General features: G+C 40.9%; 1 protein-coding gene across 1 annotated transcript in view; it reads left to right on the top strand.

Annotated features, from left to right (window-relative positions):
- camk2a (calcium/calmodulin-dependent protein kinase II alpha) overlaps positions 1–17,727 on the top strand; it is a 39,665-nt gene that overhangs the window by 5,694 nt on the left and 16,244 nt on the right. Inside the window, exons 3-4 of the mRNA XM_038300702.1 lie at positions 1,236–1,295; positions 16,383–16,437. Coding sequence (XP_038156630.1) covers positions 1,236–1,295; positions 16,383–16,437 — 115 coding nt within the window. The remainder of the gene's footprint in view (positions 1–1,235; positions 1,296–16,382; positions 16,438–17,727) is intronic.

The raw sequence follows: 17,727 nt of genomic DNA, 5'->3' as shown, positions 1-17,727 counted from the left end.
ATGGAGCAAATAACTTTGGGTCATTGCAAAGGAACAGAGTGACGTTTGTTCTGGAAATGATCATGAAAAGTTCTGAGAAAGGATTAACTGGAAAAGAGTGTGAGATGTTTCCAGTTAAACCACTGGGATCCTCTGGACAAGTAAAAACCAGTAGAACCAGTCAGAACCTAGAAGCCCCCCCACCCCCCACTCAGCGAACAGAGCAGCTGTGAATTCTTCTTCTCTGGGAATATTTTCATATCTCTATTCTGGTTTTGAGATTTCCTCCGGTTGCTTAGCAACAGGCTGCAAAGTTAACAGAAAATTGTGCGTGTGTGTTGGTATGTGTGTTTTGTTACATAAGGAACCTGCAGCTGTTGAACACATCTGAACCATCAAACAGCTGCACCTGACAGAAACTCTCAGACTGGATCCATTATTCTGGATCAATCCAGCTGGGGAACATGGAGAACATGGAGAACCTGGAGAATGTCCATCAGCAGCTGAAACAAACCCTAAACTTCACCATCTGTCCTCCAGTTAAAACCTGGGCAGAACAGCCCAGGTCTGACCAATCAGAGCTTCTCCTCCCTGAGCCCATTAGGCTTCCACTGATGTTTTCTTGCAGACCCTCCTCCCTGAAGCTCCTGCAGAAACAGTCAGCTGTGGAACCAGTAAACTCAGCGGCTCTGTAATAACTGGTAATAACTCAGCCTCATGAAGTTAACGTGTCCAGCAGCCAGAGCGCCTCCTCCACATTTCTGCTCCTAACGAGCTCCAGTTACACAACTGATCATCATGAGCAGCTTATTATTCCCTCTGCATCCTCATTTTATTGCGGCTGCTGAGAGGAGCGGCGCTGCTTCCTGCTCATCACTCTGACGATGATCAGAGAGTTGCATCAGATCACATCAATCTGAACCTGATTCTGCTCTGCAGGGATTCTGGTCAGAGTCTGTTAATTTAGGACAGATGAATCCTCTGGATCTGATCAGAAGGAGCCACTTTAGAGGCGTTTGTATTCTATCCGATGACCTGCAGGGAGCGCCTGCCTGGAAAACATCCTGAGGACCAAAGGACAGAAATTCAAGCTCAACCCAAATTCATCAGAACAACTTTCCAGAGGGAGGAATATGTTCCCAGTTTCTATGAACAGAAACAGCAGCACAAAAACACTTTTTTCACAGCTGGATGCACACATTCAGTCTATCAGCAGCAGCAGGCCGCTCTGACCAATAATCTCTGTTTGTTTTCAGATCACCAGAAGTTGGATCGAGAAGCTCGAATCTGTCGTTTACTGAAACACCCCAACATCGGTAAGTGGTGCCCGAGCTGCTGCTAGAGGAGGAAGTGACGTCATGGTGGACATGCTGCTGATAAGATGATTAAATAATCTTAGAACAAAGAACCTTACTTTTAAATCTCTCACCACCGTCTGATGATGGTGCTCTACACCTCCAAACTAGGACCCTGTGAGACCTTTCACATTTCAAATTGATGTTATAGAAGATACCTACAGTGATCTTCATCAGTGTCAGGTGTAGATTCCAGAATGCCCTCTCATAACAAATGTCAGATGAACGTTACGTCCAATCCTCTGTGATTGAACATCTATGCTGTGATCATTGTCTATTTACGTAGCAACAAAATCCACTTCCTCTATCAGCCAACCCTGCTGCACTCTGTTAAAGTTAAGCCTTTCAAACTAAAAGCTACAGATATGAATAAGCCTTTTAATGTTCGGCTCAGCTATGATCATTGAAAAATATCTAATAGCTTAACGGAAACATAATAAGAGAGGATGTAAAGCATGCAGAGGACAACCTGGGGATCGACTCAAACGTTAAAACTTTAACACCATGCTTCCTGTTTGACATCTTCAAAAAATCTACTTAAAATCAGCAAACATGTCATAATTGAAGATGGTCCAGCAGTCTGGTTCCAAATGGGTCTAGTTTCATCTGTCTACAGGTCCTATGTTCATGAGTTCTAGTAATTATTACAGACAGAAACATGAGAACTTCCAGCCGTCATACAGACCAGGAAGGAGCTGGCTGTCCCAGAGATGGACGTGTTCTGGTCTGTAATTAACCCCAGAATGAGTCATTATCTGAAAGACCACTAAGAGAGGATAAGGCCAGGTCTTCCAAAACAGCAAAAAGCCAGTTTTCAGTTTTGAAACAAGACTCAGAGACAAAGACCTTGGTCTGTGTTCTGAAGACCATACCATGCTGACCAACTTCATATTTGGTTAAAAGAAAATAAAGAAGCTGAGAGTCTGAGGACACTATTCAGCTGTGAAGTATGAGGTGGATGTATTATGCTGTGGGGTGGTCTTACTGCTCAACTTGGTTGAAATTGAGGTCTTCTGATGGACATTGCCCCTCAGCATTTTTGCAGATTAGTTACAAAGCATCCATATGGAGGAGTGTTTGTCGCAAAGCTGGTTGTTTAACTTTAGTCTGAGGACGTGACCTCAGCTGCTACTGGGTCATAGCAGGGCGGGATCCTCCCAGTCAGAGTCCTGACCGTAGTCCATATTGCTCTGCAGCAGTTTGTATGTTATGACCTAGGACTTACTGTGTTCTTATCCGGCGGGTGCATCCTCTGAAGGCCAGATTCGTCGGCTGATTACATCATACTATGGGGGCGTGGTCTGTTCGGATTCAAACACTCCTTCAGACTCTTTCCTTCAGTGCAGTGGATAAATGCAGCCTTCTGTTCACTCATTTTAAAGGACGGGTCTGGTGTATCCTCCATAGACTTGGGTATCCCTTGATTCATTGCAAGTCCAAACAAGCCGGCTGCTCCATGCTCAGAGGAAAAAGGGAAATGGCGCCAAACAGTTGTAAATATAGTAAGTGCAGTTGAGTATAATGCAAGTATGTGAATAGATCTGTCTGAAATTAATGAAAATAGTTTAGTTATTGAATCAGATATGTGTGGTGACAATGTTTGGTTTACTGAAAGGTTTTTAACTGTCCCTGTGCAAAGGGGTTTGGCTGACATTTAAGCACAGATTACTTTATATCTGCAAAGTGGGAACTACAAAACTGTGATATCTGTGAAAACGGTACTGCTGCTGAAGCTCCTCGACAAGGAAATTAGCACACAGAACAGGGTCAATTGGAACAGAAGCGTACTTGGGACGTCACCATATGCCAAGCTCGTCTAGAGCTGCAATTCATCTCCTGTTATTAATAGTCTCTAGATAATAATAAATTATAACTTTTTTAATTTAGTGGGGGAATAATAATTAACACAGTCAGATAAACAGAAATCAAATTAACATTTTGCCATATAAAACAAAAAACTCGCCATCAGAGCAATGTCGAGAGAGGCTGCTGCAGACGAGCTAGGATTAGACCTGGCTGCCGTTACCCTCGGAGGTCCGCTGGCCGCGGCCCTCTCAACTTCGGAAATGTATTTTTAAAATGACGCATTAAATCGCTAAATGGTAAAGTATAATATTCTCGCCTCAAATGGTCTTATAACGTAGTTTAATTGAACAAAAGCAACAGAAAAGACAACTTTAACTTAATACTCTGAGCTCTGTAAGCGCTCCATTGAAAGTTGATGCTGCTGCAGGACATGCTGGGAAAGCTCTCAAGCTCAAGAATGGACAAGTCTGCTCTGATGCATGCTGGGTAAATAGGGAGGGTATAGAACAACATCTGGGTACTTTGTCTGTTCTCGTTTTGCTGTTCTTGTGAATTGGAACAGCACTAGGGCTGAGGCTGATGACGTTTCACGAGTACACGAGCACATGAGAACGCACTAGTACACAAATTGAGAATGGGCCTTATTTTCACGGCCTTGGAAGGACCCAGTACAGGTAGACTGGGTCCTCGGAGGACGCAGCCACTTGATTGGAATACAGCCTGAATTTTTAGAGGATCAATAAGGATGACTGATTGATTAATTTGCAAAATACTTTCTGTTCTTGAACTTTGTTTTTCCATCCATCAATCTTCCCCAACTAATCCAACAGGGTCACTTTGGGGCTGGTTTCCAGCAGTCAATGGGCCACAGGACAGGTCACCAGGTCACCAGTCCATCACAGCACAACACAGAGACACACAACCACACACACACACACGCTCAACCAAAAACATCTAGAGACGCCAGTCAACCTAACAGACATGTTTTTGGACTGTTGGCAGAAATGGGTGTACCCAGAGAGAACCCATTCATGCAGGGAGATAACATGCAAACTCCATGGCAGAAAGATCCTGGCCTGAAACCAAACCCGGGACTGTCTCCCTGCAAGGCAGCAGTGCTACAAACTGCCCCCCTGCACTTTGTTTTTAACCAGTTTAAAGCTTTTCTCACAAAACTGGAGTCAAATTGCAGATTTATAAAGTGTTGCTCCAGCTGTCTGGAATGTGTTGCAGGTTGAATTGCCATTAACTGGTGGGATGAAAGCTGGTGTCAGATACCTTCAGACAACCAGCAGGGCAGGTTCAGCCGGTTAGAAGTTAAAACTGTTTAACGTTTCCTCCTCTGGGGTCCTACCTCTAATGATGCTGATGATGATTAAAGTGGTGGATCGTGATTATGGTAATAGTGAAGATGCTAATAGTGTTGTCAGCCCTCTGGTCCTGGTGTTGCTAACGGTAACCAGAATGTGGTAGTTAACACAGCATATAACTGAGGAGATGTCGCCATGGAGATGTCAGAGGAACAGGAGAGTTTCCCTCCTCCATTTACTGCCTACAAGCCTTGTGCTCCTGTTAGAGTATAAAGCCTCCATTCGTCCCGACTCAGTAATTAACTTTAACAAATGGAGAAGCTGAATGAGAAACATGGTGTCAACAGAGCATCAGCTGAACTAAGGTCCTGGCCTGAAACCAAATCAAGAGTTTCTGTATCAACACTGTTTCTGCAACAGGTGGGGGCCCAGGCATTATCTAGATGCTTCTAGAGACTGAGGTTTGTCTCCAACACTTCCACCTTATGAAGGAATCAGGCTGCTATATGAGGGAGATACGTCTGAGTGGCACAGACATAGAAAGAAAAAGCTTTCTGTTCAGAGAATCATAATCATGTAGAGATGGATCCCTTATAGCAGCGAGTTCAGTCAAAGCTCTGATTACATCTGAGACCGGAGTCTCACAGCAAATTGCAAATTGATGCTTCCTGTTTAGTAACAGTTTAGGAGAAATGTCTAATGACGGAGAAGCGGCTGAGAAGCCGAGCATCATCATGTCCTGGTCGGTGATGGTGATCTCCTCCAGCAAAGCCAAGGCTGCAATCACCCCCCAAGCAACATCTAGAGATGTTTGATGGTCTTCAGTTGGACATCATAAAGGCGATCACAGCCAGTTAGGAATGAATCAGCTGATCTAACTCTTAAGATGGGCGTACACTGTGCGATTTTTTTCAATTGTTGCATGCAGCTACATCTCACACTGCGCTTTCGTCGTACAGTGTGACTTCAATGCTCACTATTATATTCTCAAAATGTGCGACCCGATGCTTTGTTGCGATCTACCTGCTCACACTGTACGTCTACAAAACAACGTCAGACTAAGCTCCTTAGTGAGATGGCGCTACTCAGACTCGTCTATCCGGAAGCCAAACAAGTAGAAGAGGAATATGAAGCTCACTAGAGTGAAACACGCTGTCTTGGCAATTTGTGCAATTTTGTGCTGAAAGCCCTAAAAAGAAAAGTTGGCGACATATTTGTACAAAGAAACGGCTGAGCAAACATGGCTACTGCAGTCTGTCAATTTTACAGAAAGAACTCCATTTCACTCGCATCCCTGCCATTTTGTGTTTTCGTCGAGACAAAGAAGAAGAAGAATCCTTGTTTGCCCACTGAGCAATTTGCCCACAACAGCCGACTGAATTTCAAACATGTTTGATTTTCTGCCAACCTCACGATTCCTGATTTGGAGGTGGTCGTGAAAGGCTGAAGGCCCCTTGTTACCCCCTGTGCATTACATGATGCACGATCAGGCTGAAATTCTCGCACGGCTGAAAAGTCAGCCCGAAAAGGGCAAAATAAATCGTACAGTGTAGGCCCGGCTTTAGAGGACAAAAGGACCTTGCTGAGTTTCCATGCCTGTTGTGCTCCTTAGTGTGCAGACTGATGACTGTTTACATCTAATTGTGTCAAAAAGCAGGATGTTAGCTGTTTGCATCTGTCCGAGGTTGTGTCTAATTTTAATTGGGTTAAAACCATAACTTCAGTTTTGATGCTCGTTGAGTTAAAATCAGATGAATTGGGGTCAAATTTTGAAGTATTTAAGTTAGTTTGATTCATCTATAGTTTATTACTGTTAACGTTAAAAAGAGGCAGTGAATACAGACTTCAAAGGGGAGCCCTGATAAGTTACTACCCCTAAATAGCATCAAGCTGTGCTGATGAGCGGTACTTGGATCCACTGATCTACCTAAGCAGGAACCAGGCATCAGAACGTCATTTGGACTTGGAAAGGGTGTCTAAATGATTTCTAAGGAATTTAAAGATAACTGCCACAGGGGCAGAACTACCATGGGGCAAAATTTCAGATGTTTGATTTGTGTTGTGATTTGAGTAGGTTTTCTTAGGATCTCTCAGGCAACAGCAACCTTAAAGAGATCAGGAGGAAGTCAGGCAGAACCAAGTACAGACAAAAAGTAAAACTTTAGGCTAACTGCCTCAGTCAAAACAAACTCCAACCCATCACCCTGACAGCCATCCCATTCTCTGCAGGATAACTACGCTCTCCTCAGAGGGCCTCACTCTGAGACTGCAGAGGAAGGAGGCTGGTCGAGTGGGTTTCTCAGTCAGCAGAAACTCAATGTGAGAACGACAAAGGGGAACCAATGGGAAGATATACAAGCTTTGTTTTCTCTACTTTTTATGGCATTTAGCTGCAGAAGGAGGTCTGACATCATTTCTAAAGTAATTATAGAATAAAACTCCTCAAACACTTTGCTGGAACAGATCAGTAGGGAGATTCTGTGCGGTTTCTTTTCCATTCTTCATAACAGAGAATAGCTGATTGCACAGGCATGCAGCACCACACATGCAGAGCCTTTGAGCAGCTTGAAGGTGAGGTTGTGGCATTATCTCAGGGATAGGCAGGGAGCTACAGATACATGGTTTGCTGTGTCGCTGCTGCTACACATTGGTTGTGTAAGCTCCATCTGGATGTTTGCACAAGGTTTCTCTGTGTCAGAACTGAACAGACTTGAAAACTCTTCCAGATTGTATCTTCTGTACTTTAAAGATAGAAAGTTTCTTTACTTTTCTTGCTTCATAGCTGTAGATTGCTGGTCTTTTGGCTGCACTGGTATATTATGGAATATATGTGAATAGAATAATGAAGGGTAAATTATAACAAAGATGGGAAATCATCTAAGTCGTCGGATACTATTTGCCATTAGATGAACTGGACATTAAAGACTAAAGCTTTGACCATCAGCCGGAGGTTTCTTCCTGCTCAAAGGTAGTTTTCCTCTCGCTACAAGCATGCTTGGTATGAGGGATTGCTAATGAGTTGATGTAATTAGCCTTTTTTTACTTAGATAGAAAACTATTAACCAATCTGACTGTATAATCTGGTTCAATTCTCTCTAAGTGGTGACCAGAGATGACATGTTCTGAATTAGAGCTATAGAAATAAATTGAATTGAATTGATTCTGAGATATCATAGCATATCTCAGTTTTTATTCATTTATCTTTTTGGTTTATTCCTGTGGGGGGTTTTTTCTAAGGGTCGGGCCCTGTTTCTATATCAGAACTGATTCTCATTTAATATGGTCAATTTGAGGTAAAATTTTCATTTAAAAAGAGCCCTAGGCTGAACCTCTCTCCTGGCCCGATGAGTTCTCTTTGTTCTGGACTCTCTGGGTGTCTGCTGACTAACTGCTCCAGCTATTTTCAGTGGAAGAAACCAGGAAGTTTGTGACTCATGTTATACCTGCTGGTTGAAGTAATTTCAGAACTTCTTTATCAAACACCTGCTCTAATAACTAGATTACAATCAGTATTTCTACACCATCTTCTTCATAGAGCTCAGGGACTAATCACCTGGAAAACCCAGAGGTGTTTTTTAACTCTTCTACATCCCTTGCTATTATCTCAGGTCGGGTTTTAGAGACTTTGTGTCTGAAGAGGCTTTAGTTTATTGAGGGTTGCAGTTATGTGTTTCTGCTGTTGTGCAGATGTTACATAACAACATATTGGACTCCAAGGCTCTGTGCTCCACATTTACATTTACATTTACACGCTGTTGGCGGTGAGCTAAATGTTTGCCACAGCTGTGCTGGGGCTCACTGAAATGTCATGACCACTGGGCCCTTTAACAATCAATCCGGCAATCCACTGGTAACACCACAAACCCAAGCTTGCCATAGAGAGGTTCCCGAGGAGAAGGAAAGGGCCTGTTTTCCAGATTGAAGCTTAATTTGTCCGCATGGATAGTGTCAGTCATGGTACAATAGACCCAGGACTGAACAGCATGGCTACAGCTGGTTGGTCGGCACTGCTTACACGGCCCAACACCCCGTCCCAGACAAGGAAAGGTGCCCAGTGTCTTCTCCAGCCATGTTGATGAATTATTGTTTAGGTTGTGTTAAATGGTTTTTTCTTTTTTCTTTTTCTTTTTATATTTATTTTTATAGAATTTTCTACAAGTATATAACGAAAACATGACAATGATTAATGTCCTTTAGTGAATCCTTTAGCATTTGTCACAAAAAAAACAAAAACAAAAAAAAAACAAAAACAAAAAACGACAACAAAAAAGCATTAGACACACAATAAATAATATTATATAAAAATTATTTGTTAATTTACACTTTGGACATACTGAAAGTAAAAAAACACACTTTATGGAGTTTCAACCAATCAATTAGGAGTGTCCACACCTTTATTCATAACAAATGAGATAAAGTAGAACAAAGAAAAGAGGGGAGGATAGGGGTTCTTTATGGCTTCAATTCAATTCAATTGTAATGTCTCATTTTAACTATGTATACTGTTTTTATTGTACGGTTTTGTTTTAACTATGAATTCTGTAGCACTTTGAGATTTTTTAAATGTAAAGTGCAATACAAATAAAATGTATTATTATTATTAATTGTTCTAGAATGGGTTTCCAAATTTTGTAGTATTTTTGGGGACAGTTTATTAAATCAAATCTAATTTTTTCTATGTGCAAGATTCCTGTAAATTCCTTGATCCAAGATTCAAAATTAGGTGGTCTGTCAGCCTTCCACTGCTTTAATATGCATCTTTTGGCTATCATCATGCCATAGAGACCACTGTTGTTACATCACGACCCAATTTGTTAAGAGTGTCCGAGATACCAAAGAGGGCTGTTTCTGGATCGGGTTTTATGTTAACTTTAAGGGCGCGAGAGTACCATTCAAATATTGAGGTCCAGAAACTTTGAATATTTGGACAAAGCCAAAATTGATGTGCTAATGTGCTGTCCCATATTTTACATCTGTCACAGAGAGGTGATGTTTGTGGGAAAATTTTGTTTAACCTTGTTTTTGAGTAATGTAACCTATGAACTACTTTATATTGTATTACTTGCAATCTTGAGTTCACTGAGCAATAATGTATGTCACCCAGTGCTCTGCTCCATACATCATCTTTGATTGTAATATTGAGATCCTCCTCCCACTTTTGCTTTATATTTAACATTGAACATTCAGACTTACTTAAAAAATAGCGGACCAAAGAGGAAATTAAACCCTGGGACTCTGGTGGGCCGAGCATGATTTTGAACAAATCATTATCCAAAGGGAGAGAGTCAAAATTTGGCAAATTATCCCTAACATAATTTCTTAATTCTAAAAATCTAAAAAAAATGACTTTTAAGTAGACTGTATTTTGCTTCTAATTGTTCAAAAGAACAGAATTTTTTATTCATATATACGTCTTTGATTGACACTATACCTTTACTGGACCATTCTCTAAAAACAGCATCTGTAAACGACGGAGGAAATGCATGATTATGCCATATTGGAGCATGAATGGACAGATTAGGAAGTTGGTAATATTTTCGAATCTGTAACCAAATTTTCTCACATTGCTGTATGATAAAATGTTCTCCTCGTGTAGAGGTCCGGGGTCTTGGTGATGCAAAAAGAAGTGCCTGAAGAGATGATTTTGAAACTGAGCTATGTTCTATTGTAAGCCAAGATGGGACATCTTCTGAAGTAGCTAAATCTGGAGTCATCTGCCAGTATATCAACACTCTGGCATTGGCAGCCCAGTAATAATGTAGGAAACATGGTAGGCCCAAACCACCACACTTCTTTGGCTGTTGAAGATGTGTTTTTGATATTCTATGTGATTTGTAGCCCCAGATAAATGGTAGGATAACCGAATCAATCAGCTTGAAAAAAAATTTGGGGAGATATATTGGAATGTTCTGAAATAAATAAGTAAATCTTGGGAGGGAAACCATTTTAATTGTATTAATCCGACCAATAAGTAACAGAGGCAGTATTCTCCATTTTTCTATATTCTCTTTTAAGGAGTTCAGTCTAGCAGTAAAATTATACTTAAAAAGGGAGTTTGGATTTTTTGTTATTCTGATACCTAGATATTTAACTTTATCTGAAATGTTGAACTGAATTGAGGATAGAAACGCGGGATCTAAATCTGCTGAGAGAATCATGAGATCACTCTTTTGCCAGTTTATAGTGTAGCCAGAGACGGCACCAAAACCATTTATTACATCCAATAGTGTAGGGATTGAGAGCTCAGGATCCGATAAGAAAATGGCAATATCATCAGCGTATAACGATATTTTATGATCAACTCCTCCAATTGTTATGGGTTTAATATCTGGGTTTTCTCGGATACTGATGGCTAGGGGTTCGATGGCAAGGGCAAATAACAATGGCGAGAGTGGGCACCCCTGCCTAGTGCCTCTTTCCAATAAAAATTGAGTAGATCTATCTTGATTGGTGACAACTGAGGCAGTCGGGTACATATAAACTAAGTGTACCCAGGAAATCTTTCAAGAACCTTGAACATAAACCCCCATTCAACTTGATCAAACGCCTTTTCAGCATCTAAATATAGTATAGTTTGTTTTGACCTTGCTGGAAATTTGTGATATGTGATGTTTAGCACTCTTCTTGTATTAAAAAAAGAATGTCTGTTAGGGATAAACCCTGTTTGATCTTTGTGTATAATTGATTCAATACAAGAATTTAGTCTGTTGGCCAGAATTTTTGTAAAAATCTTACAGTCTAGATTCAACATAGATATAGGGCGATATGATGCAGGGTTTGTGTCGTCTCTATCTGGTTTGAGTATAAGGGCAATGTTTGCATCATATAAACTGGGCGGAAGCGTTTTTGTAGCCATTGAGTGAAGCAGCATCCTATGCAAGAGTGGAGATATTTGTCCAACAAACTTGTTATAAAATTCAGCTCCAAACCCATCAGGACCTGGGGCTTTCCCAGAGGCAAATGATTTAACAGAATCAGAGATCTCTTTCATGGTCAGTGGTTGGTTTAAGACCTTTCGAGCAGGACTCTCAAGCATTGGGATGGGGACTCCCTCTAGCCAGGAATCTATGTTCCCCTGTGCTTTTGTTCTGTATAATTCCTTGTAAAACTCTGTGAAACATTTGTTTATAGATTTTGGAGTAGTAATAATTTCACCTGTATTGGACCTAATTTTGTGTATTGCTCTACTGTTCTGTTGGCCTCTTAGTTGTCGAGATAGGAGAGTATGTGGCTTGTCTCCAAGCTCAAAATAACGCACTCGTAACTGAGAAATTTGGTAACTTACTTGCTTTGTCAAAATGGTATTGTATTCATATTTAAGAGTAAATGGTTTTTTCAGTGTTTATTTGAGTTTTATCTATTGAGGGTGAGCCAGCTCTGTGGTTAATTGTATAGTCAGTCACATCACACAGGAAATATTGAGCATTAGTCTTGTGGTGGACCACAAGACTAATGTGGTCCACCACAAGTCTTGTGGTGCTTCGCGCTTCAGATCCCATTTTAATCACAAGGAAGTCAAGTCAAAGATAATGTCACAATAATATTTTAACTGTTAGAGCACCTTAAAAGAACAAAACACACTTTACAATGACCTCATATATACACAAGGAGTAGGAACATATCCTGTTGAATCCGAGTAGATTTAAGTCCAAAGGGACTGTAATGAGAAACCTATACACTCCATTTCCTTAAACTTCAAACAAGACAACTATCTCAATCCTTGTTAACCCAGAAATATATATTTTAACAAGGAACAGAAAGTTTTTCCACATTTTGGCAACAATTAGGAGCATTATTGCCTGAACAGCTCCCCACCTGCCTCCCCGACATGACTCTGAGATACTTTAACTATTTAATACCCATAACTGTTACCCTACAAATATTAATGTCGGGTTTTTAGCAGGTGCACTTTCTTAGAAACCGCTGGTCATCGAGCCTCATGATGGGTTTCTGCAGATCTGAGGTCAGTGTATAAACTGCTGGTGCATTACCCAGCTTATTAAGGGCCTTTGAGAATTGACTTTACCAACCCATTCTTCCTGGATCCTCCAAGGCATTAGGCTGTTTGGTGACACTCATATAGCGGCCTTCACTTTGATGATTGTGAGCTAAACCAAGACATTCCAACAACCTAACAGGGCCTATTCAATTCCATAAGCATAGACTGCTTTGCGGCTCTTCATGTCATTGTGGGCCAGAAACAGAAGAAGAGATGAGGTATCAGGTGCATCCCCACTAGGGGTGTGGGAAATAATAGTTTTGGCGATATATGGTGATATTCGCCTCCCCAATTTAATATTGATCTTTCCCTTTCCACAATGAGGGAAAATGGGCTATCTCTGCACCACCACTCTGGCAGAAGGCGCTGTGCGGCAAAGATGGCACTCTTTGCTGTGCGGCGCAGTGCCATATCTGTAATTGAGGCAGTCAAAGTGGAAGACGTGGACCAACTCAAACCCCAAACAACATAGATATCAAAATAACTACATTATCAATATCTTCTGACGAACATATATGACACTTGTTTTTTTATCTATACATTTTATTTTGATAACTGGGAAAAATATGTCAATATACAGTGATATTGCAATATCCTGATAATATTGTATCGTTATCCAAGTATTGTGACATGTATTGCAAGCCCCATGCCAATACTCACCCCTAATCAACACTTGGTCACTGCACCAAGATCTCCTTACCAACACTGATGGTCACATCGATTTAAGATGTGAAGGGAAGAGTTAGCCATAGGAGTGAAGAGGGGAGGGAGGAAGAAGCAGATGATGGGTGACAAGCGGAAGAGAACGAAGAGGACGACGAGATTAAGCAAAGTGAAGTAGGAAACACCATAAAACAAAATTAACTAGTTTTAGATGCAGGTGGAATTTTCGGATCGGTTTTGATTTAAAATAGGTCTTTACAGTGAATTGAATCTCTAGGAATCCAAGGATTAGGGCCTAATCTGGGCCTTTTGATATTTGAAAACAGCCTGGAAAACAGTTAGCTTCAGGTTTAGCTTGTAGTTCAAGATATAGGTTTGGATGCTTTTTGTTCTATCATACTTACTTTAAATTGTATATGCTGTCTATTTAGAAATCCTTAATGAATCTACCATTGAATACACACACACTTTGTATAGTGACTTTCCATGGACAGCCATTCATTTTGCATTAATTTGTATCCTTACCCTACTTCTACCAATTACCAACCTAACCACCCAAATTTAATTCACACCTCAATCCTTAACTCAACCCCCAAAACCAGAAGAGAACCTCTACTCATTAATTTACTCCTACAATTGAGATGATCTTGAAATGATTATCCACGCCTTTGTGTCTTCCCGTTTAGACTACTATAACAGTCTTTTCTCATGTCTAAACAAAAAGTTGTTGTTTCATCTTCAGCAGGTTCAGAACTCTGCGGCGAGGTTACTGACACATACAAACAGAACGGCTCATATTACGCAAATTCTAAAAGCTCTTCATTGGCTCCTAGTGTAATTTCAGTTCCAGTTTAAAATCCTGGTGCTGACCTTTAGACAATTCACAGTCCATCCTACATTAGAGACTTTTTGTGTCCTTAAACCCCCTCTCAGAGGCTGAGGTCTCAGGACCACAACCTGCTCATGGGCCCTCGTACTTGTTACAGGACCAAGGGAGATTGCTCCTTTCAGGCGGTCACACTCTGGAACAATCTCCTGCTTGCACTTGCTTGATTCTGTTGATTTTTTAAGAGCGAACTGAAACCCTATTTGTTTAAGAAAGCATTTTAATTCTAGTAGATTAGGGGTTGTTTAATAACCATGTCTTTTGCGACTGTAAATGTATTTTTATTTGTATTTTAATTCTATGAAGGATTTTTTGACCTCTATGTTTGCGAAAGGTGCTATATAAAAAAAAACAATACTTACTTACAAGTAACTTGTGAGTCCCTATAACGTGGCATATTCCTGGGAAATTGGCCTGTCCCCAGAAGGTAACCAATAAACGCCCGCAAGTAGTTAGTTAGTTAGTTAGTTAGTTAGTTGGTTGGTTAGTTGGTTAGTTGGCTCCACAGTGGTGCAGTTCGTAGCACTGTTGCCTTGCAGCAAGAAGGTTCTGGGTTCTTTCCTCATGGACTTTGCATACTCTCCCTGTGCAGCGTGGGTTCTCTCTGGGTACTCCAGCTTCCTCACACACAGTAGTTTGTCAGAGGTCTGTTGTGTGTCTCTCTGTGTCCCCTGCCTCCCCATACAATGCCAGAGATAGGCACTGACTCCACCACTACCCTAATTCAGTAAGCAGGGGAAGATGGATGGATGTTACTCATGATTCCACTGGGGGTGGAATAAAGCCCTGTTTAAACCAAGGTCCCCTTCTTCATTTTATTCACTTGTATCCACCCAAAGAAAACATTTAAAGTTTATTACAGGGGAAATCACAAAGTAGTATCACAGTATCATCAGCATAAAGATGTGATTTTTCATTCCAGTCATTTGAAAACAATCTGATTCCCCACAAGGCGGTCTCTGTTTCAGAATGTCTTCACCCCCTGACTTGGAAGTATCTTAAGGATTGCAGTCTCATCTTGAAACTATTAGCCTCTTCTAAATAAAAGAGCATCATAGCTGAGCCAATGCTGTTTCTCAGTGAGCAAACACTTAAACTATGAATCTCAAGCAGGAAAATCTGATGGACCCCCAGAAAAAAAGTAAAAAGAAAAGAGAGAATCATTCAGGTGTTCCAATTGTGGCCTCACATGGACCCAACAGGCCAATCAGCAGTTAGTGGCCGAGCACAGCGTCCAATCAGGGAGCTATGTGGGCAGGTAATGCTCCGCAGATATGAGCAGTGTTACGTAACCAGTGTGTCTGTGTTGCTAGGAAACAGTGCCCATAGGTGAAGGCATTAAAACCATCCGTCCTCCTACACACACCAACAGAAACGTACCTGTGTGAAAGCACTTTAGAAAGAAATAATCAGGTTTTTCTCTTCAAACACTCCTACACAGTGCAGCAGTGGGATTTAATGTGTGTGCATGTCTTCCCTCAGTCTGTTTGTGTGTGTGGGCTGCAGCTTCTCTATGCTCTGTGATAATATGCGATATTATACAATATAAGCAGAGAACAGAAACAGACGCCTGCAGAGAAACTCATCAATCATTTAGAAAAAGTCCTCAGAGCAGCTCCTCCAGTAAGAGCAGCAGGTCTAAACATGGCTGCTTTCATTACGCTTCCCTGAACATCAGACTGGGTCCCTCTGCTGTTATTCATTCAGAGTCCATCACAGAATAACATTAAAGCCACAGAGATGATTCAGATGTAGTTCCTGACCCAATTATTTTATTTTGAAGGCCATGAAAGAGCCGAGCAGCTTACAGTACCTGGACGTGGGAACAAAAACTTGACAATAGCCTCAGACTTCAGCTGACCAATGGGCCGGGAATTGGTCATCAGGTTCAGACTGGGTATTAAAACATCTCTTCCTTTCAACCTGAATGATTGACCCAAAGAAGCTGTTAGAACCTAAACCGGTGATCATTTTATGAACTGGATGTATCAAACAATGAGAACATCAAGAACACGGCTGCCTCTGTAATAACCTGTAATTACTGCGCTATAAAAAAAGGGCTGTACACTCAGGCCATCATTAAAGAAAGCATGCTCCTTCCTCAGTGCCTTTAGAGACTGTAGAAACACCAGTGTCTATGTCTGTGCTGGCACTTAAGAATGTGACGAGCCTTCAAGCAATTCCCATTTCCTGCTCTGTTCTCATCAATCAAATCCCATTCAATCCATTAAATTTGCTGTTTCACTGTCTGCTGTGAGACATTAGGCTCAGATCTGATCCATAATTCTCACTTGAGTTTGTTCACAGCGATTCTACCGTTGCCATGAATCAGTGGCTGATGCTGCGAGTCTGTCTGATTAATAAAACCTTTTTTTCTCTTTTAGTTCGGCTCCATGACAGCATTTCAGAGGAGGCTCACCACTACCTCATCTTTGACCTGTGAGTTGATCGATCTATCTATCTATCTATCTATCTATCTATCTATCTATCTATCTATCTATCTATCTATCTATCTATCTATCTATCTATCTATCTATCTATCTATCTATCTATCTGTCTGTACTTAAGGTAACGGCTTGTAACAGTGCCATCTAGTGTTCAAATTGAGAACTGTAGTTATAGCTGACTGGTGTGTATAAACAGGTTTTTATGTTCTGTAAAACTCATCATACTATTACAGAGAAACAAGTGAAGACCGTAATTTAATTTCAGTGATTTTTGTTGACTAATTCACTTCCATCTGTCTCTTTGGGAACTTTCACTGCGCTTTTATGACATTCCTACCATTTCAAAGTTCCCAAAAAAAAAAAAAAATGAAAAACAATCCACTGGACTTTGTTTTCAAGTTTGTAGACGGTTCTTTTCCCGTCCAGGCAGCTTTTTCAATTCAAAATGTCAGGAATAGCGTTGAGTTCAAGGTTTTATACAGTAGCCCAACAAAGCCTTGTTTTTGTTTTGAAAATGTGTAAATTGGAACAGACGAAGGGGTACACCGCTTTGGAATGGGGGTCGTTTGGCTTCTTTTGTCAGCTTGCAATGCCTTTCACCAGCATATTCCTCTGAAGAAAACTAGGTTTCAGAATGCCCAGAAATCCCAACCATCAGGATGAGGCTGCAGAGCTTGATCAAAGTAAAACAGGCCACCATGTGGTTTCATACTGAGCCTGCAGCAATGAGTATAAATCATTGATCAGGAACACCCGGCTCATTGATTTTAGATCACGCCCAGCAGTCCTTCACTAAGAAACATTAAGATGGATCCATTTAAGGTGGAGGATCCATCAGCTGCTGTTGAAAAGCCGTATCTGAATGACGTCTCGGTGCTGATCCGCTGTGTAGACGGCGTGGATCCGTTTCACTGCTTTCTCTGTGTTGACTCAGTTGTGCTGTGAACCAAACACCTCCTTCTCTTACATCACCTTCTCTATTGTTTCAGCCAAATAAAAGGAGTATTTATAGAAACACGCTGGTTCTAATGCGGAGCAGTTTGTGGGGTTTATTTCACAGCAGCAGGTTGGAGCCGTCTCTTTATGAATAAACCGTTTTAAGCTCTTTCTTCCAGTAATTCAATGGATTTCACTTGTTTGTAACATTTTTGCCTTCATTTAAACTCCATGAAATAAAGAAAGGCAATTTTTTTCTAATTGGATCTGTTATTTGGTTTAATCTTATTAAATTGAGTGAAGTTAATTCGGTCTAAAATCTGTTCTACTTTTGAACAGCTTCATT

This window comes from Cyprinodon tularosa, unplaced genomic scaffold (assembly GCF_016077235.1).
Source record: "Cyprinodon tularosa strain WSP-4 unplaced genomic scaffold, ASM1607723v1 ctg453, whole genome shotgun sequence".
NCBI classification, from domain to species: Eukaryota; Metazoa; Chordata; class Actinopteri; order Cyprinodontiformes; family Cyprinodontidae; genus Cyprinodon; species Cyprinodon tularosa.
Note: the sequence above shows the minus strand (reverse complement) of the source record. Positions and strands in the feature narration are given on the sequence as shown.